We start from the raw sequence: 19,396 nt of genomic DNA on the forward strand, positions 1-19,396 counted from the left end.
AATAAATACGAATGATAATAAAATTTCTGATTCGTATAAAATCGTGAAAAAATGTTTGTTGTTGAACTTTAGAAATTAAACAGAATTAATTAATAATATATTAATAAGTAATTATTTACAATTCGATTATTTCAAAAAAAAAATATTATTTGTAATTATTAACACAATTATGAAGATTTTAAAGAAAATATGCCGTGATTATTAATATTGGAAACGTGGTCCATAATTATTTTTGTTTATTAATGTATTTTTATTTTATTTTTAATAATAATACAACAAAAGAAAACTAAATAAATAATACCGACAAAATAATAACAATTGTGTGATGAATGTAATTTAGTTTATGATAAAACTACAATAATGATCAATAAGGAAATTTGAACTAAAGAATTGTTTTATTGATACTTGATTTGTTAAATTTAGTATTTAATCAATTGATCATTAATATCATTAATATATTTATTTATTAATTAATTGTTATACTTTACTATTTATTACTATACAAGTCCATTCGTTGATACGTGTCTGAAAATAATCCATCACAGCCTTGCACAAATGTGCACAGTATTGTGGATGTCACCGCTTGGTATGGTAAAATATAATCTTTCAAGAAATAATTTTTTCTTTCACTTTATAACCACATACACGTACTGACTCGTTAAAAATACATATGTACAATTTCATTTATATATATGTATATACTTATGTTATACTAAAATTTATATTTATTCTGATGTGAATATCTAATAAACACTGATTCTATATGCATTGTCGTAAAAATATTATTAGTTGAGTAATAAATATTTTATCATGTATAATATAAGACATTAATACGTTATCCATTCCTTCTATATTTACTTTATATAAATAAAAAAAACTTTTTAAGTGCAAGAAACTACACTATCATTTATTTATTAATCGTATCTTTGTCCTTTTTTAGATTTTATTTTACATTATCATTTCAGATGTTAATTTTGAATTGAACGAATTCAATTGAAATATCGTTTATCTTTTCTTTTGCTTTTCTTTTTATTCATTAATTGACCACTCGATTCAGAGAAGTGTAAACTTCACCGATTATTTTTTTGGCAATTAATTGTCAATGAAGTCTCACCATTGTTTTCTTTAGACTGAATAGAATTTAGTTTGCATTTTGTATTGATAAATGTGATATCAGAATTGGAAATTGAATCTAAAGAATCGTTATCGATGTGCTTACTTTTTTGGAGACTTTTACATTGACATGAATTTGAATGATGATGTAAGCGAGAAAAACATTCACTGCAAACTCTCACTGGGTTATAAAGTTGCTCACTAGGAAGTGGTGTTGAATTTTCAGAGCAATCAGCGCAAAAAATTTTACCACAGCATCTGTAAAGTATAACTGTATTAATAACTAATCATTACAAAAAAAAAAATTGAATATTATTACGTTTATATAAAGAAAAATCGTTAAAAATGATGAACAGTTATTATTCACAACAGAAAATAAAACTCTTAGGGTGAAATAAGAAATGTCATCCTTTGTGACAAGGGATTTTGAATCAGTTTAAAAAGACTAATAGCTTTAGATATTTTTTATTCAAACTGCAATTAATTCCGTTTTATTTTTTTTAATTTTATTTAAGCAATGATTATTAATTATTTATGAATTTAAAAACTGCAAAAAATCATTGAAAGTATCGAAATATTTCTCGAATAAATTACCTCAGAAATCACTACTTTTTACACTTATTTCAGCAACATCATTTTTTGGAGTTCTTAGAGCTTACAAAGACCTCCTAGATCGACAAGAATTTATAATTGAGAAAAAAAGAAATTAAATAAATAATTTAGAAAAGAGAATCGAGTTAAATTTTTAATTCATTCTAGGTCTTATTTAATTTATAGATTTTTGTTAATAAAATTGAAGGAATAGTTGAAATAATAGTAATTATTATTGTACCTGCAATGATGTTTTCGTCGACCTAACCAAAATTGTGTATCACATCCCATACACCTATTGACAGCATGATCGGGAACCCAAAGTGTTGGAGCAGGTCCAATTTCTTCTACTGCTTCCCAAGACATATCTGAGGGTAGAGACTCGCCGTGATCTCCAGCACTACCTACTGAATCTGGTAATGAGCCCTATAAATAGAAAAATAAATTCATTTATTTATTTTATAAATCAATAGATACTACAACTTCATGATACTATAACTAAATATTTAGAAAAAAATCTTACAATTTCATCAGTACGATCGTTTTCTTCATTATGGTTATTACAGACTTTTTTAATTAAAGCTATCCGCGTAGTGTGTAATTCTTTTCTCAAAGCTTCTTCTCTCACCTACAAAAAAAAACATTTATTAAGTAAACACATTATAAAGGAATTGTAATTCAATACTGAAATAATTAAAAGTAATATAATGTGACCTTGTGTTCAACAATAATTTGCTGAATGCGTAACTGTATATCACAATGAAGAACGGGAAGTCCATCCACGTCGTCAAGGCTATCAGGATTATCTATGACAAGGTCTTGATGTATTGGAGAAGCAGGACATATACTGCTAGGTGTTCTTGATGTTAAAGGGACACTTGTTTCACTTATTTCACTCCCTTCATGGTTTACATGATTACATTCTGCTTGATCTGTATTATTTTCTACCCAAAAAGCCACATTTTCTTGAGAAAGAGACGTTTGACACCTAAAATAATTAAATCATTGAATTAATTTATTTATGAGTATTCAATGCATGAAATTATTCAACAACTCTATTAATACAGTGTTTGAATATCAACGATTTATTTAATGAGATAAAATTTATGAATTAATGATCAGTCAAATAAAAAGACTTACGTGTCATTTTTGCCATCAGATATTACACCTGTTTCACTACTGGGTATAAGAGTATCAGTAGAACTGTCTACTGAAGGATTATTTGGTATTTCATTATTATTGTTATGATTAGCTTGAGAACCATTCTCCTTTATTGGTTCACAAATGCCATTAATTTTATCGTCAATACTTTCACCTTCTGCTTTATCCGATACATTTTCCAGAGTAATTGCATCAAACTTTCTGTAAGTAATTAATAAAAGTTTTATAAATATTAGTATGCTGAACACTCATTATCAAATTATTAAAATAATTAATATATGTAATTGTTTAAAACATTTTTTATTTACTTTCTGAATAATTAGTATTATTAAATTTATCAGTAATAAGATAAAGTGAAAGAGCGAAAATTTGCCTCACTTTCTTAATCTCATGATGAAATTTATATTAATTCATCTTAATTAAATGTTGAGATTTAATATTATATTCTAAGTAGAAAGTAAAGTAATAAATATCAACATACTTTTCAATAGAAATACTGGGATCACTAAGTCGACGGTAAAGATAAGCTGCATGATCTTGTGGATGAATAAGATCACCATAAGATCGTGTTTTAGTCATTTGCCCATGAGTTTCATCTTTATCGTTGTTTTCATTATCGATTAGAGGAACTCTTTGTTTATCTGGTTTATTAAGTGACATTTCCATAGATCCAAGGTAGACTTCAGACCACAGTACAAGGTCACGTACATTACACTTTGGCCACAATACCTAAAGCAAAGCTATTGTCCATAAGAAATTAATTACAAATGAATGGTATTAAATTTGAATAAATATCTTGCCTGATTTTTCGACGGTGAATACAAATGGTTTATAAATGAACTTGAATTTAAAAAACGCCACACCGAAAATGTACGCTCTCTTATCCTTAATCGCAACCTTTCGTGTCTTGTATTACATAAAAATGTACCAAATAATTGCGAATATGTATGCTGTGCTAGTTTTACCTACATTCAGAACATTTACATATTAATTTTGTATTATTATGAATTATTCTTTGTTAAGGCATGACATTATGCAATACTGAAATGTCTTATTTTCTATTATTTTCAATAATAATGTCTTATTGGTAGAATTTCATTTGAATTAAACAAACATTCAGTTGATTACATAATGTCGTGTGATGGTTGAATAAAAAAACAAAATTGAATTTATTTACAAAATATGTAGAAGACATCTGGAAACTGCATGGGAATTGTTCGATTAATTGATGGACACAATCTAACCATTGAAGGAACACTGGACATCTTTCATTTGGATCATCAGAGCCAATTATCTGACCACATCGATCAGCAAATTTATGGCCAAAGTCTAACCATTCTCTCTCACAAAGTGTTTGAAATCCCTTGAATAAAAAAAAAATTAATTTTAATAATCAAAATAATAGCAATATTGATCATATTTCAACTGTCATACTTGATCTGGGTCTATACTATGAATTAATTTACAACAAACAAGCAATTATATACTCACTTCCATAGTTCGATAATAAGGATCTAATAATATTTGTGCAAGTGCAACAATCTGAGGCGTTCTATCCCATCCATCAGTACAATGCACAAGCACTGGACGTCCTTCTCTTTCAATAGCTGATGCAACAGTAACTGCAGCCTGCAGTAAATCAGACATATGTTGTAGCCATCGAGTTCCTTCTAATAATGTTAACCAATTTGGTAAATTAGCATCAGATGCACAGAGTTGTCTTATCGCGTGAAAACTTTTTCTTATCGAATGTATATTTGGAAGATTCATAAACTGAATGTCACAGCTGGAATAATAGTCTGGACACTCACAACCACCTCCACGTGCACGATTAGCTACCGCTGTTGTATAAGATCTTGCATCAATAATCAATACTTTTTTTGGCGTAGGACTTTGAATACTAACAGCATCTTCACTAGAATTAGATGATGAATTTGGAGAGTCAATCATCGTTGATTCCCCTCTGTCATATGAACATGCGTCGGATAAAGCTTTTAGTAAGTCTTCATCTTCTGGACTTCGCCAACCTAACCAACCTACTTCTGGTTGACTACTACGTGCTATCACAGCACCATTTCTTACGTTACGCCAAACAACAGCAGGAATCCGCCTAAAACTTCGGAACTTTCCGACAGCTTCTAAGATTTTGTCCGGAATACAAGCCGGTACTAAAATTTCTGGAGGATAGGAAGGACACATTTGGTAATCCTTGTTGATGTGACTGATACGCCAAGTTCCATGAAGATTGAATTTCAATCGTTCAACCTTGAACATAGAAATTTCCAATTTTCAATCTTGAAGTCTTTACTTCGAGTGATATTCTAAATTTATACATTCAAGCATGAAATTAATTAGTTATTGATTCATAAAGGTATAATTATCTTTTTAATAAACTTAATTGAATAATTGTTTGTTATTTGATATAAAATATGCCAAAAAAAACCAACAGTGATTAAAAAATCTTCAATATTAATTATTGTAGAATGAAACTTCGTTTCAATAATAGAAATTTCTAGTCATCCAGGAGATTAGATTTTTTGTTTAATACTTATTTTTATTTCTTCACGTGTAACGACAGTGTGTACAAAAAAAATTATTACACATAATTCAATCGTATAATGACTGTTAATAAGTCCAATCTGTTATTAATTTACTCAAAATTGTATATTCATGAAAAAGGTAAAAATAGCTACGATAAAAACCCATTGTTACTATAATTAAATTACAATACGTACCTCAGAATTAAATGTTGCAATGAACGAATTATTATCCTTCCCAAGCCTTGGATAGTCTCTACCTTCTTCAGTAGACCATGCATAATATGCAAACGCAAAAATATCTTCAATACTTTTTCGTGAATAAATAGCTTTGTGGATTCTCTTGAACCAGTCGAGACAATGTTCATTTGTCGAAAATGCACAGCTGTAAATAATTTAATATATTTATTGAATCAAGTATTAATGTTTACATGTTTTTGATAGTTAGAGTGAGAATTACAAATTAAATAAATATTTTAAACAATGAATTGCAAAAATGATATCAACATAAAGATAACTAAACAATAAAAATAAAATAATTGTTGTGAAATGACCTAAAGGTTGTATTGATAAATCAATTTAACACGTTAAAAGGCACGTGGATTGTTTGAACTTACTACATTGATTTCCATTTAAACTACTTAAAAGTTTTAACGAATAAATAGTATATCAACATATGGGATTTATCAAATATTATTAATAATTTTTAATATTTAAAAGCACTTATAATTGTTTTCAGATAGAAATACCGAAGGTCTAAGAATGGACAATTCAATCAAAGAATATTAATATTATTCACGAAATTGAATGTTGATTGATCAAATAATAAAATTTTTTATCATATAATCTATCACAACAGTATTATTATTAGAATTGATGAGCAGTAGAAAACAAATTTAGATCAAAGGTTATCATAAATTGTTTACTAACCCATATGATTTTCCAAGACTTAAATTACTAATTAAAAGTATGGAATAATTGAAAACTGATAATTGAATTGAGAGTTGGTTAGAATAAATTAATTATAAGATGATTCATGCATGATTTACCTCACTGAACGTGCATCTTTACAGCAAATATGAAGAAAAAAAATCTCTTTAACTTCGAGTTGTTCAATGAGACCCAATGGTATGTTGTAACACGCTTGGCTTAATTGCAAGTACAACCGATAATTAGATAATGCTAGTGTACCATCAGCAGTTCTTCCTAGTGCAACTAAAAATTCTCCATTTAACGGCGTAAATGGTATACTTAAAGATGGGTCGTCACTTTCAAAATGAGTATGCTTCGGAAAAAGCTCAGATGCACGAACATGACAAATTGATTGAAGACTTGAAGGTTCTTCTGATCCCTCCATAATTACACTGAAAATGATAATTTTTATCATTTTATTTTTTCTTTAATTTTTTAATAACAGTGTTTCAATCTTTGAATTAATTTTACTATCATAATTTTATAAATCAATATATTATTTATCTCCTTTAAATTAGAATAAAAATTTTTTTCGAATTTCATTAGTTTCACTTCTTAATTCTTTAAAAAGCAATAAGAAAGTAAATATTTAAAAATTGCCATACATACCAAAAAAGTAATTGAATTAATCTCTAATTTATCCAATTATCGTCACTTATAGTCCCTTTTAAAGCTACGAAATTATCACTCAGCGTTCTGAAACAGATACAAAATATTTATTTATGTTTTCGCCATATTTAAAAAAAAAATCTAATTACATTTCACAGCCATTCATTACTTTAAATGTGATTTATTCGCTTAATATGGAATGAAATTTTCACCTTCTTCACACCAATAATTATAATGATACAAAAAATAACAATAAAAGAGATGATATCCTTGACAATGATAGATGTGTATAAAGATTGTAAAAGACTCAATAAACAGATAATAAACAATAATGATACAAAAAGAAAAAATATCGCAATAATCTTAACCTTCGATTGGGAGAGAAATGGAAAGTCAATTTATGTCAACATGAAAGTTGGAAATGTCGGACATACATGCCTACATACCTACTCATAGTACTTAAATAATAATCAATTAAATCAATAAATTTTTCTTCACATTGTAAAAAAATAGATTAATTAGTATTTCAATAAATATGTACATATGTATTAAAACATATAAAAAAATATATTGGATGTGTAAGATCAATATAAAACTCGTTAACAGCACAGTCAGTATCCATACTAGTAATTTCTAAAATTTATTTATTATGACAAATAAGTCACTTACATTACTACTTTATTCCACAAAAAATTGTTCAAAAAGTCACGAATTATTTCGAAAACTTGAAAAAAGTTTCATAAAATCCTTGTAACTTAAACAATATTCTAAATGTTATGAATGGTCGTGACACTAAAGACAAGGTCTATGGAGGCCATTCTCTTTATCTAGGTAATCGACATTTTATTGAAAAGAAATTCATTATTCAGTAACAATAAATTGACGTTTCATTAAAAATAACATTCTACTAAATCACTCGCGAGTAAATAATAATTAAGTAAATTGTACTTGACAGTTATCATGTCTTTCACAACGATAAAACACAGTTTTCATTGCAGCGGCAATGTTACAAATTAATAAAACAAAAATATGATTTCATGCATTATATGTATATTTATATATATAATAAATATATGTGTAAAAAGTGGGATTGACCTTTGGCAAAAATTTTGTCAACATAAATATTGAAATCTGACCAAGATAATAAGTAAATCAGATTCAATTGAATTTTATAGTTCAACAGTACAGATAATAAAATTTTATCAACATTTTTGTTATATGAATGTTAACGTGCAGCCATTGTAATAAAATGCATAGATACAATACTGCACTCGCGATCAGAATTTTACATGTAGAGAATGTCTCATGTAATAGTAAATAGTCCACGAATTAAAATACATAGACACATTTGAGTTTTGCAAACTACATAAACATGAAAGTGCGTCCGAAATGGTATTCAAGGTATATTTACAACACAAACTTGATCATGGCATCATACTGTAATCAACTTCGGCCACATTTTTACTCCAATTCATTGATTTGACTGTTATTTAAATTGAATTGTGATAACAGATGGAAGTACATGACATTCTTTCATTTTATTTTTCTTTAGATTAATTAAAATCGTATTAATATTGTATTGATTTACTCATCAATGTTAAGAGAGAACGATTGCCTTTCGAAATACTACACGCTGAATATAAAGTGCTAATTCACTAGAATACATATACATACATGTATACAGAGAGCAGCTGATATGTAAATATAAATCACTCTCAGTCCAGACGCGTCGATGATATATTTATAATACATTTGGTTCGAGTATCGCGTCAATATCCTAATACTCACGAAAAGTTATTAAATCTTTTATTATTATCACATTCATTATTTTTATACACGATTAACATGTAAAATGATGACGAACAAACTTGGCGCACAGTTTTGTACAGTCCCTAGGACTGTTGTTGGTACGACTGTGTATTTTTTCCTGGTATCGCCAAGTTATTGAACTGCCCTCTGTGGTCAAATTTGATAAGTACTGTAGAAAAATTTCTACGAATTACCTACAGTCGATAACTCATGGAATAAAAGAAAAGGTCACGGCATTCATTTCAATCTATAAAAAAAGAAATCAAGCCAGGAAGGCAACACTACTGATTTTCCAATAGCAAGAAAAAATATGGCGTAGGTGTGTTGTCATTTTATAAATAAAATAAACGAAGTGTAACGATAATATTTATCAAAATTTACTGGTGGTTATTATCAATGGATACGGAAATCGTGTGACCTCTGGTGAATATAATGTATATTACTTGAATCAATGTGTCGATTGTCATGAATAAAGTTGAAAACGTTGGCAATCCATTTTGGAAAAAGGTATGTTGTGTTGTAATAAACGTCAACAAAATTGTATTCTTTAGATGATACACCTCGTTAACTCTGTTTCACGAAATAAAACTCATCAAGAGGATAATATATATTTATTGTAGTGAAGTTTGTGAATTTGAACTTTTTTTAACGTAATAAAACAATGATGAATCGTACTGACGGATTAGTGCAAAGACGAAGAGTAGTCAACAGTGGCAATCCACAGAACCAGGATGGAACTTCCGATCATAGTGGAGTTTTTAATGATCAATCCTCAGGTCATGGACCAGAAGCCGATGGTAATTCTCCCAAAGATCTTAACTCCAATCCAACAATTGATGAAGATTCAGATAAAGAAACAAGATTGACACTCATGGAGGAGGTTTTATTACTCGGACTCAAAGATAAAGAGGTTTATTAGTTTATTACAATTAATTGATATTTTGCTTATGAACTAAGTTCATTCAATTATTGTTTTCATTTTTGAATTAATAATATTTGTTTATGGATCAAAAGTTTCATGCAATTAAATTTATTTTTTGCACTCTAGGGTTACACTTCATTTTGGAATGATTGTATAAGTTCAGGATTAAGAGGATGTATTCTAGCAGAATTAGGACTACGGGGTCGTGTTGAACTAGAGAAAGCTGGAATGCGTAAAAGAAGTTTATTGACCAGAAAATTATTAGTCAAAAATGATGCACCCACTGGTGATGTTCTTCTTGATGAAGCACTTAAACATCTCAAAGAATATGAACCACCAGAGCCTGTTCAATGTTGGATTGAATATTTAAGTGGTTGGTGATTGAAAATTTTATGTAATTTAATGATAATTCATAATAACACTGTGTTATTTTATTGTTCGTTTTTAGGTGAAACATGGAATCCTCTAAAGCTTAGATATCAGTTAAAAAATGTTCGTGAGAGATTAGCGAAAAATTTAGTTGAAAAAGGTGTTCTCACAACAGAAAAACAAAATTTTTTGCTATTTGATATGACAACACACCCTTTGACTGACAATTTAGCAAAAACTCGACTCGTTAAGAAAGTAAGTAATTAACATGTAACTAATTTCTATCTAAAGTAAAAATACTAAAATTGAACGTTAAATTTTTATAAATTAACATAAACACTGGTAACATATGACAGATATTATTTTATTGAAAAATTTTCAGATTCAAGAAGCTGTTTTGTGTCGTTGGGTCAATGACGCGAGTCGTATGGACAGAAGAACATTGGCACTTGTATTCTTAGCACATGCAGCAGACGTGTTAGAAAATGCATTCGCTCCTTTATCAGATGATGATTATGAAGTGGCCATGCGCCGAGTAAGAACGTTATTGGAGCTTGATTTCGAAGCAGAAGCTGCTAAACCCAACGCGAATCCAGTTTTATGGGCAGTTTTTGCTGCATTCACCAAGTAACATTACCCCAAGGATTGCGAGCATCAGGTACCAATATTAAATATATTTGCAAAAATTTTTAATATGTATGTCAGTTCCAAATGTTTATAACATCATATCTTAGATAAAATCACATATTTGATATCAAGTCATAAAAGACATTCCCTAAAATTGACAGCCATCAATTGCATCATGAGCTACATTTGTGCCATGTGAAATTAAAAAATTAAGAAAATATTATTGACATTGTTGCATTTACTTCAGTTAAACAGTTTTTTTAATTATTTAAACTTTATGAACATAATAATTTTAACTTAGTTAAGAATCACCAACATTTTTACGAAAATAAATGATTCATTTTAACCAAATTTTTATATGAATGAATTCAGAAATAAAATTGATAAATTCAGAGATAATTTTTTCACCGTTTGAGAGTGGTATTTTTTAAATAAAAGGAAAATTTATTTTACTTTTACAAAAATTCTTCGAATAGTGAAAATTACTATGGTAATATTAAAATATAAATTAAAAGTATATAAAATAAAATTATTAATAATGGTTGCAGGTCAATCATTAATTGTTTAATAAAATAATTCCAATAATGATTGATTATAGTTATAAATAGCACACAGTTAATTCCTTATAAATCAATATTCAGCTTTTATTCTTTTTTTTTTGATGTGTTAACAGGAACCTCTAATAAATCACATAAATATGATTTAATAGCAAGCTGATAAGCTTGCCTTTACTTTATGGCAATGTGGTAGTTTATCTTCCACGACGAATTTTCTTCCCAAATAATTAGAAGAGTTGGTGGGATTTGTTTTAAGGAGTCTATCTGATGGATAAAGGTTTTTATAATGTTTAAGGTAAAGTTATTGGATAAAAAATTTTGATTTATATTTGATTTTAATAGAATATGAAAATTTTTAATATGAAGTTTTTTAATCGCTTCATTATTTCTTAAATAAATAATAATTTATCCTAATTCAAACATGAAAAAAATAATTGCAACGAATGGTAAATATAATTTATTAAAAGTGTCATTATTGTTCAATCTCTTTTTGATAATTGAATGAATTTACAGTAAATGAAAAATAAGAATGAAAATTATAAAATTTAATTTTGTATTGAGATTGCACAGTATTATTATTTCTACTAATATCGATGAAAATCATACATATGTTGGACTTTTTACTTGTTATCTTTTTATAATATCAAAATGAGATATCTATATTTGAATCATTCATTCACGTAAAATGGTGAAAAAATTAATACGAATGTAATTAACAAACAAGTTATTAATAACTATGCAGAATAATTTACTTTAAGCACTGAAAATTTTATGGTGAAATTATTATATTAAATAGGAATTAAATGATATTACTGTTTTAATATTTTAAAATACAAAATGTTGGTGATATAAATATCATGCATATATTATACATATATCGATTTTTGTTGTTTCACTATTTTTTCTTATGTTACATACAGTATATACATACACAATATGTTAATAGATAATTGTACAAATAATCTTAAAGTTACAATATACATAATAATATATTTACAGATAGTAGTTCTAAGTAATAAGCATTGTATTAAAAATAAGCATAATGAAATAAATACAATCTTCAATAGCTTTGTACTATCTATTAATTATAATTCATAAATATATCTATCAACTACTATTATATAAATTTATGTAACAAGAAGTGTGCGAAAAATTCGTAATATTCGAATCGTTGAGCAGATAAATTTAATTTCTAATATTTTTTTAATGTTAAGAATAAATTAAAAACTTTCAATAGTTGTTGTATAACAACAAGAAATGAATAGACGTTTGAAGTAATGTTATAAATAAAGACCAAAATTTAATCTACACGATAATTAACGAGTTTAATTATGCGGTCATTTTGTATCAAGTTTATAATTTAGATTTAATCATAAAAAAAATATTTACCCTAATAAAGGATAATATGACGTCATACTTAAAGAAGCTTAGATTAACTCAAAAACTCAATTTGAGATTAACTTACTGTAAAATTCAATTTTAACTCGTTACATTAATTTACATTAAATCGGTTGATATGTATTATACGATAATATTTCATCGTTTTTTATGTATAAATTATTTCTTTCTCTTTTTTGGTATTCCATTCATTTGACATTTTAATGTCTACGAATCATTAAGAGCAGCACTAATGATTCCATATTGTCCAGTAGTCATCCAGTTCGGATCTTTATGAGAGAGTTCAGCAGCTTTATCAGAAGATATTCCAACAATCAAATCTGCTTTTACAGTACGTAGTGCAATTAAGTTAGTCGGTTGAAATTCTCTCAAAGCAGTTTTCAATTTAGTTGAATATTCCCAGTTAATGTCTCCCAGTAGTTTTCGATAATTCAGATCTCCCTTGGTAATTATTAAAACCGCTTCTGATAATTTATTATATAATTTCGGTGTTTCAGTTTTCATTTTTGAAAAATCAAATGGTTCTGTCCAGAAGGATTCAACCTATTATAAAAAATTAAATTATTACATTGAAGAGTTAATTTTATAATATATAAAATTAAATTTTTATTTACTTCAATAGACCATCTTTCAGATTTTAAATATTCCAAGCATTTTTCTCCCATTGCTTTTAAATTATTGTTTGATGAATTTTTTAATTGATCTATCATCCAATAAAAGTCTTTTTCCATTGTATCACTTACGAACCAAGGAAACATTTTTACATAAAAACGTATTTTATGAACTATATTTTGACTAGTTAAAAAAATTCCTAAACATAAATCAGTAAAAAGTTCGTAGCCTGCATTATCCAATATTACATCAACTGTAATATTCTTTCTTGTTTCTTTAGCTTGATTGAGCAGATTCCATACTGATTCACTATCGTTAATTAGAAGGTTCTCTTCCAATTCTGCAATTTGGTCGAATGGATTTTGGTCTTCTACAGGTATTGATGCTCCAGCACTTAAAGATAAATCACACCTAAAGTCAATAGATTAAATGAAAAATTATTAATATCCAAATTTCTTAATTGTCTTAAAGATTTATATTTTGTAATTTTATAGACATACTGGTTTCCCCAAAGATTCATTTTGAGTAAATTAATGAAATCAGTTTTTTGTTCATCAAGTGAATAAGTTTCAGTCTTATTTAAAAGTGTGTTTATAAATTTAGCTAAAGATGACATTGGTGCTAGTGATTGATGGAAGCTTTCATATTTTAAACTTTCAAAAGGGTCATACGAAGTTAATGTTTTGCTAAAATATAAAAATATTGTACGTTTAGTTTCAGCATTTAATAACTAATTCAAACGAATTTTAAACAACTTACGTTACTTGAAATATTTGTGCTATTCGTCGATACATGTAACATTCACTAAATAACCAAGTAGCATTGTACCATGTTGGTGGTTTGCCTTTATCAATTTGATTTTCAATTTCTCTATTCCATTTAATAATATCATTGCTATTTTCAGTATTAGTACTATTTAAACGTGATAAAAACTTATTAGTCATGAGTTCACTTTTTAACTCACTGAGATCACCAATAACTTGTTTCAATTCTTCTGCTGAATCCTATGAAATATTCATTTATCGTTTAATCTTGAAGAAATAATAAGCCATTCTGATCACTTTCATTGACTAAATTTTATTTTTTATCACTGGAAAAATTTTGAATTAATAAAATTATTCAAAATTTTATTTAAAAATAAAATTTAGTCAACAAATTTATAAAAATTTATTTGACATTGAGGTTAAAATGAAATGAAATGTTTACCTGTCCATATTTCTCAATAATTTCATCTTTACTCCTGCTCATTCGGTCAATAATTCGAGTTACTGTTACAGGTACTCGATCTTTTAGAGTGACATAAGCGAAGCTTCTGTAATTTTAATATTAGGATCCAATAATAAACCATGAGAATGAAGGAGTCGGAGGTTATGTAGGTAATTTTGGTTGTACTTACCTTTTATATAATCCTGACAGATGTGATCCAAATGGAGGAGATGCATCTTGAAGACCCATTATGTCTAGTGCTGATGATGACATATTACCAAAATATTTGATTTTGATATTACATGCAGTATCTCCAGTGTGACTGAACAAAATAACCAAATACGATGTCAAAAACAACCTTGTCATTACGATAAAGAGAGCCATCTTTTTTGAAAGTAAGAAACTTGATATTTTAAAGTTAAATAACTTTGAATAACATAACAATGTATCTTATATAGCTATAAGTAAACCTAAAAATAAATTACTTGTCCTACAAAATAACTAATCAAAAAATTAATGCTGATAAATTTGAGATCAGGATAATAAGGTCAAGTTGATAATTTTATTAAAAAAATTAATTTCACAATTTTTATCAATTATTGCAAGTTAAAAAACAATAAAATGTAACTGATTTGTGACCCTAGAGATCCATAGTGACCATTTCCTAATATTTATTATTAAGTATTTTTTCTACAATAATTATTATAAATGTAAGTTTTTATCATAAATTATTTTTTGCAATATAATGAATATAAATAATCATTTAAGAAATAATGTTTACGAATTCATCAATCTGTTGAATGTAAAGTGTGCCAATTGAACAATTAAATGGTAAACTTGATAATTTTCTGATGATTTGGATGTTTTTTTTCTAACATTTTCTCCATCGTATTCAGATAAAGAAACTTCATGTCAACAAACATTATTTGCTCAATAAATATTGCGAGTTTTAATTGCGTATAGATTATAAGAAAACTATGTAAATCTATTGGATGAAAATAATAAATATAACATGTTTATACTGAATGGAATTTACCAAGTATAAATGAATTACTTCTTGAGTATATCAACTTTCATTATTTTCATTTTTAAACAGTGCATAAAAAATGAGAAATGATTATTCCAAATGACAGGTGGAAAGATAATAATTTTAGAAACTTATATAAATAATTGAATCCTAAAGTGAGTTTAAAATAATTTTGATAATGTAATGAACTGTTTTGGTTTCTACATGTGGTGTCACTTGCAGGCAGAATGTTCAGATATTTGGATACGTTTGAGATGTCATTGTTTGACGATTCGATAACCGCTTCATTTAAAGCTAACACATCATTACGAAACATGTCTATCAGGTTGTATTGTAACATATTGTACGTTCTCTTCAACACCCCTACCCGCTATTGTACCGAATTGCATATATGTATAGTAGAATTATCCCCAGAGGCGGCACGCGAGGCACACAAATTTAAATTTTTAATTTTCGATAATTGAGATTGGAATGGTAAATTCATGCAGTGCATGGATTAGCCAATAGCATTAAAAAAGAACGACGAAACACTGTAGTTTATCGGATAAATAACGATGTTGAGTATATGCATTGTGTGATAACTATTTGCATTTATTTTTATCATCGTTTTTGTCATACTGATATATCTACCAACGTAAAATTGTTAATGCAGTTCTAGCATATTTGATTTTTTGTTTTGTTGACGTGCAGGTTGGTGAAAATTCAGGATCAAAGTTAAGTTTGTTAAATATACCTCTCAGTCGTGTCTTATCGTAATCATGCGGACAAGATCATTGACCGTGCTCTAGCATAATAATAACCTTATTATATTTATTCACAAATCTAATTACATAGGTATCCCATTATCAGTACTTGCAGGTATAAGTTCATTTTCGATCATTATTCAAGTCTGATTATTTTTTATGTTAAAATAATTCACTTTTCCAGCAATCACCTGATATCTCTTTTCAGGTAATTTTCATAAATGAAAAAAAATGTCTGACTCTGACAATATTCATTGTTTGTAAAATTTATTGTTATGCATTATATCTTGATGATGAAATTAATAACATTTAATAAATCTTCTTACTTATCTTTATCAGTTTATCCGTTTGAATTTCAAAAAATACTTGTAGCATGACTTGACTGATTCATTCAAAATATTCCGAGTAGTAAAATTTTTATTACAGTTATGACCTTGCTCTAATCTGATACAAATCTTGTCAACGTTTATTGCTGAATGGAATTATAACAGCATTAAGCAAATCCATTTATTTATTCATCATAAATAACAAAATTATTTTAAACTCTTTTTTTTAACACAATTGTTGGTTTATTCATTCATTGTATCACTTATTGCTTTTTACTTCATTCATTTTAGAGTTTATTTGTTATAAAAAAAAGAAAAAATAGCTATACCGAATTTGTTTAAATTCCTTCCAGATTTTGTATTATCTTTTAGATAAAATTATTCATCAATATCTCAATATAACCTTTTAAATGTCTCCAAACGTAAAGATATGACAAATTTACAAACTTTGAAAATGAACTCCATTACAATGTCTTCCTGATAGAAAATAAAAAATTAATTGTAAAAAATGGTTATTTATTAAAAGTAAATTTAGAATAAACATAATTAAATTTATACCTTGCAACCATATAAAGTAGACACTATCTTAAGATTCCAAGCAAAGACGATATTTTTTGTGACAAAAAGTTGGTTAATATTACTTTGAGATTGTTCAAGATTGATAATACCACTTCTTACAACAACTAGTATATTGCATGCATCAGAACTTTAATGTAAATGTTAGTTGTTCAGTTTGATGAGAAAGAAATCAGAAGAGCAATAAGTAATTATCTTTGGCTAAAGTGTTTTTGTAACAACAACTGAAACTTGAAAATTATAAACTCACAACATAACTCATTCGCAGATGTACTCGAGAACTGAATTCATACTACTTAATTCTATAAACTCTGATTTAATTTAAACGAATATCATTCTAATATGATTCCAAACGTAAATTGAAATAATAGTTGGATGCAATTGATGTCTACAGATGAAGACTCCGCGTTGGTGTAGGGACTGGCAACAATGTTGCTAATTACTACATACCACCGAGTGCGGCATAACTTGCGACCCACGAATTCCGAACGCCACCGTGCGCTCTTGCTACCGGTAAGTTAATTTATCGAGCTCATTTGTGAATAACGTTCTACATAAACCATGATAAATACCGCAATTTTCTATGAAAATTATCAAAAGTATGAATCGGTGAAGTCTCTTAACGCAGCTTGCGAATATTGTGAGATACCTCGAAATATAGATTAAAAATGCAAACTATGAAAGTTCATGGTTAATTATTCGAGCAAATGGACTGTGTGCTACTTGAGCCATACTTGCATATGCAAACGTTAGCATGAATTAATTTTTTTCTGGATAACACGTTCAGCTCATAACGAATGAATATATACAACACACTACATATATTTATTCATATACATCTATATATATATATATATATATTCAGCACATTAATAAATAATGTATTTATTGCTGATAATATTTTTGTTTAATAATTGAACACAAATGAAAAAGTAGGTTATGTCCAATTGTGTGGAGAATCATTCAATGATTGGTTCTTGATCATTTTTTATCAGATATCGAACTAACTATTGAAATGTATCAGCATTACAGTAAATGCCAATACTAAATCTAGATTTAACTAAATTATCGTCTCATTCGATACTAACTATGATATAATTCCTGAAGTGGATTCAGTCGAGGTGGAGCTAATTTTATTCACAGAAAAAAATATATTTCATATCTGATAGGACGATATGATAAGCATTGAAAAATCAGAGATTCAAAATGTACGTCGTATTGATTTTGTTATTTATTTACATATGAATAAGTATTATAATCAAAACATGCTATTTTATGGGTAATTTGTAGTGTACATATTTCATATTCTTGTCTTACTATAAAGCAGAGTATTATTTTATCGATAGTTTTAACTATTAGGTTTGTTTTTAATAAATGCACAAATTACAATTGAATTTGCTGAAGTAAAATCCACTCATTAGTGTAACTTTGGCTTTTAAAGTTAATTTTGGTCTTTATGTGAGTAGTGCTCTGTAGAATAAGGCCATCAGTGGTCAAATGAGTGTCCACTGATGCTTTTCGTTCTATTAAGGAACGAGTGAGATTAAAGTATGTGTTCTTAATGGATTTAAATATCTCCATACTTTCCCTAATTATAAAATAAATAAATTCATATTTTATGTCTGTTTAATACTAACATTGAATCTTCTGTTAAATTAATTTATAAACTCTAATTGGCATTAGAAAGTTGAAAATGATTCAGATGTTTTTGTTTTCAGGCTTAAATTAGAAGTTTTTATTTTAAACTAATTCTCTCTGACAATTCAGATAGTATAAATTTAAATGCGATAAATTAAGTAGTACTATCACACTTTCTTACGTAATTTTGTTTCATAAACTAATTTTATAGAACTTCTGGAATTTGTTATTTTGTTACTAGTTGATTCTTGAGCATTCTTTAAGGGCTCTTGAGATTTTTTTGATTTTTTTTTTTTTTTTTGCTTTGAGCTGGACTTCTTAATACTCTTAAATTAAACTAGCCTGTACATCAAACAAGTTTAAATCCAATGAACCAAAAAGAAGTTGAAACGACTTTAGGAGTACTTATATATTTTAGTGATTGTACAACACATGTTATCATTTTCAAAAAATCTAGAATCATCTTTTTCTCGTTGTCTCCATTTTGTTGCAAAGAAAAAGAATAAATTTCTGTATTATTAGTAATAAATTGAGTCATTAATAGTTGATTACCCATAATGTTTACTTTTTTAACGCCAAAAAAATTGATAATAGCCGCTATTA

The 19,396-nt window shown here is 27.5% G+C and overlaps 3 protein-coding genes across 9 annotated transcripts; 1 reads left to right on the plus strand and 2 right to left on the minus strand.

Moving 5' to 3' along the window:
- Positions 1 to 307: 307 nt before the first annotated feature.
- On the minus strand, positions 308 to 8,884 carry LOC118074383 (myotubularin-related protein 3). Of its 5 annotated transcripts, XR_004691205.1 has the most exons (14): positions 8,658 to 8,884; positions 6,984 to 7,070; positions 6,452 to 6,766; positions 5,601 to 5,787; positions 4,357 to 5,130; positions 4,043 to 4,228; positions 3,666 to 3,830; positions 3,347 to 3,594; positions 2,845 to 3,066; positions 2,419 to 2,692; positions 2,228 to 2,332; positions 1,946 to 2,130; positions 1,708 to 1,781; positions 1,241 to 1,371 (listed from the first exon to the last, which is right to left on the minus strand). XR_004691205.1 is itself a non-coding variant. In XM_035095546.1 (13 exons), exons 3-13 carry the CDS (start codon positions 6,757 to 6,759, stop codon positions 1,071 to 1,073), a joined length of 2,955 nt encoding a protein of 984 aa, XP_034951437.1. In that variant the 5' UTR covers positions 6,760 to 6,766; positions 6,984 to 7,070; positions 8,658 to 8,884; the 3' UTR covers positions 308 to 1,070. The 5 variants fall into 5 exon arrangements, 4 of the variants coding, with proteins under 4 accessions (XP_034951437.1, XP_034951466.1, XP_034951457.1 ...); XM_035095546.1 differs by lacking the exon at positions 1,708 to 1,781 and having other exon boundaries at positions 308 to 1,371; XM_035095575.1 differs by lacking the exons at positions 1,708 to 1,781; positions 8,658 to 8,884 and adding an exon at positions 8,395 to 8,600 and having other exon boundaries at positions 308 to 1,371.
- A 149-nt stretch (positions 8,885 to 9,033) lies between these two features.
- Positions 9,034 to 11,890, plus strand: sau (Golgi phosphoprotein 3 homolog sauron). Of its 2 annotated transcripts, XM_035096551.1 has the most exons (6): positions 9,034 to 9,299; positions 9,413 to 9,702; positions 9,841 to 10,087; positions 10,163 to 10,338; positions 10,466 to 10,741; positions 11,384 to 11,890. In XM_035096551.1, the coding sequence occupies exons 2-5, from the start codon at positions 9,454 to 9,456 to the stop codon at positions 10,712 to 10,714; spliced, it is 921 nt and encodes a 306-aa protein (XP_034952442.1). In that variant the 5' UTR covers positions 9,034 to 9,299; positions 9,413 to 9,453; the 3' UTR covers positions 10,715 to 10,741; positions 11,384 to 11,890. The 2 variants fall into 2 exon arrangements, with proteins under 2 accessions (XP_034952442.1, XP_034952437.1); XM_035096546.1 differs by having other exon boundaries at positions 9,035 to 9,702; positions 11,384 to 11,889.
- A 947-nt stretch (positions 11,891 to 12,837) lies between these two features.
- LOC118074562 (damage-control phosphatase ARMT1-like) lies at positions 12,838 to 17,614 on the minus strand. 2 transcript variants are annotated; one of them, XM_035095885.1, is made up of 8 exons: positions 17,138 to 17,614; positions 16,909 to 17,056; positions 14,674 to 14,805; positions 14,484 to 14,589; positions 14,037 to 14,281; positions 13,778 to 13,963; positions 13,280 to 13,688; positions 12,838 to 13,208 (listed from the first exon to the last, which is right to left on the minus strand). In XM_035095885.1, exons 3-8 carry the CDS (start codon positions 14,754 to 14,756, stop codon positions 12,873 to 12,875), a joined length of 1,365 nt encoding a protein of 454 aa, XP_034951776.1. In that variant the 5' UTR covers positions 14,757 to 14,805; positions 16,909 to 17,056; positions 17,138 to 17,614; the 3' UTR covers positions 12,838 to 12,872. The 2 variants fall into 2 exon arrangements, with proteins under 2 accessions (XP_034951776.1, XP_034951767.1); XM_035095876.1 differs by lacking the exons at positions 16,909 to 17,056; positions 17,138 to 17,614 and having other exon boundaries at positions 14,674 to 14,884.
- Positions 17,615 to 19,396: the final 1,782 nt, after the last annotated feature.

Source organism: Chelonus insularis, unplaced genomic scaffold (assembly GCF_013357705.1).
Source record: "Chelonus insularis isolate UGA/USDA-ARS -01 unplaced genomic scaffold, ASM1335770v1 contig_116_pilon, whole genome shotgun sequence".
In the NCBI taxonomy this organism is placed as follows: domain Eukaryota; kingdom Metazoa; phylum Arthropoda; class Insecta; order Hymenoptera; family Braconidae; genus Chelonus; species Chelonus insularis.

Bases quoted from the DNA above. Each gene is read 5' to 3' on its own strand.
- sau (XM_035096551.1), top strand. From the start codon at position 9,454: ATGATGAATCGTACTGACGGATTAGTGCAAAGACGAAGAGTAGTCAAC. The intron at 10,088-10,162 runs GTTGGTGATTGA...GTTCGTTTTTAG, and splicing joins TTGGATTGAATATTTAAGTG to GTGAAACATGGAATCCTCTA. The intron at 10,339-10,465 runs GTAAGTAATTAA...AAAAATTTTCAG, and splicing joins AAACTCGACTCGTTAAGAAA to ATTCAAGAAGCTGTTTTGTG.
- LOC118074383 (XM_035095546.1), bottom strand. From the start codon at position 6,759: ATGGAGGGATCAGAAGAACCTTCAAGTCTTCAATCAATTTGTCATGTT. The intron at 5,788-6,451 runs GTAAATCATGCA...AATTATTTACAG, and splicing joins AAAGATGCACGTTCAGTGAG to CTGTGCATTTTCGACAAATG. The intron at 3,595-3,665 runs GCAAGATATTTA...GCTTTGCTTTAG, and splicing joins ATTCACCGTCGAAAAATCAG to GTATTGTGGCCAAAGTGTAA.
- LOC118074562 (XM_035095876.1), bottom strand. From the start codon at position 14,867: ATGGCTCTCTTTATCGTAATGACAAGGTTGTTTTTGACATCGTATTTG. The intron at 13,964-14,036 runs GTAAGTTGTTTA...TTTATATTTTAG, and splicing joins GCACAAATATTTCAAGTAAC to CAAAACATTAACTTCGTATG. The intron at 13,689-13,777 runs GTATGTCTATAA...TATTGACTTTAG, and splicing joins ATGAATCTTTGGGGAAACCA to GTGTGATTTATCTTTAAGTG.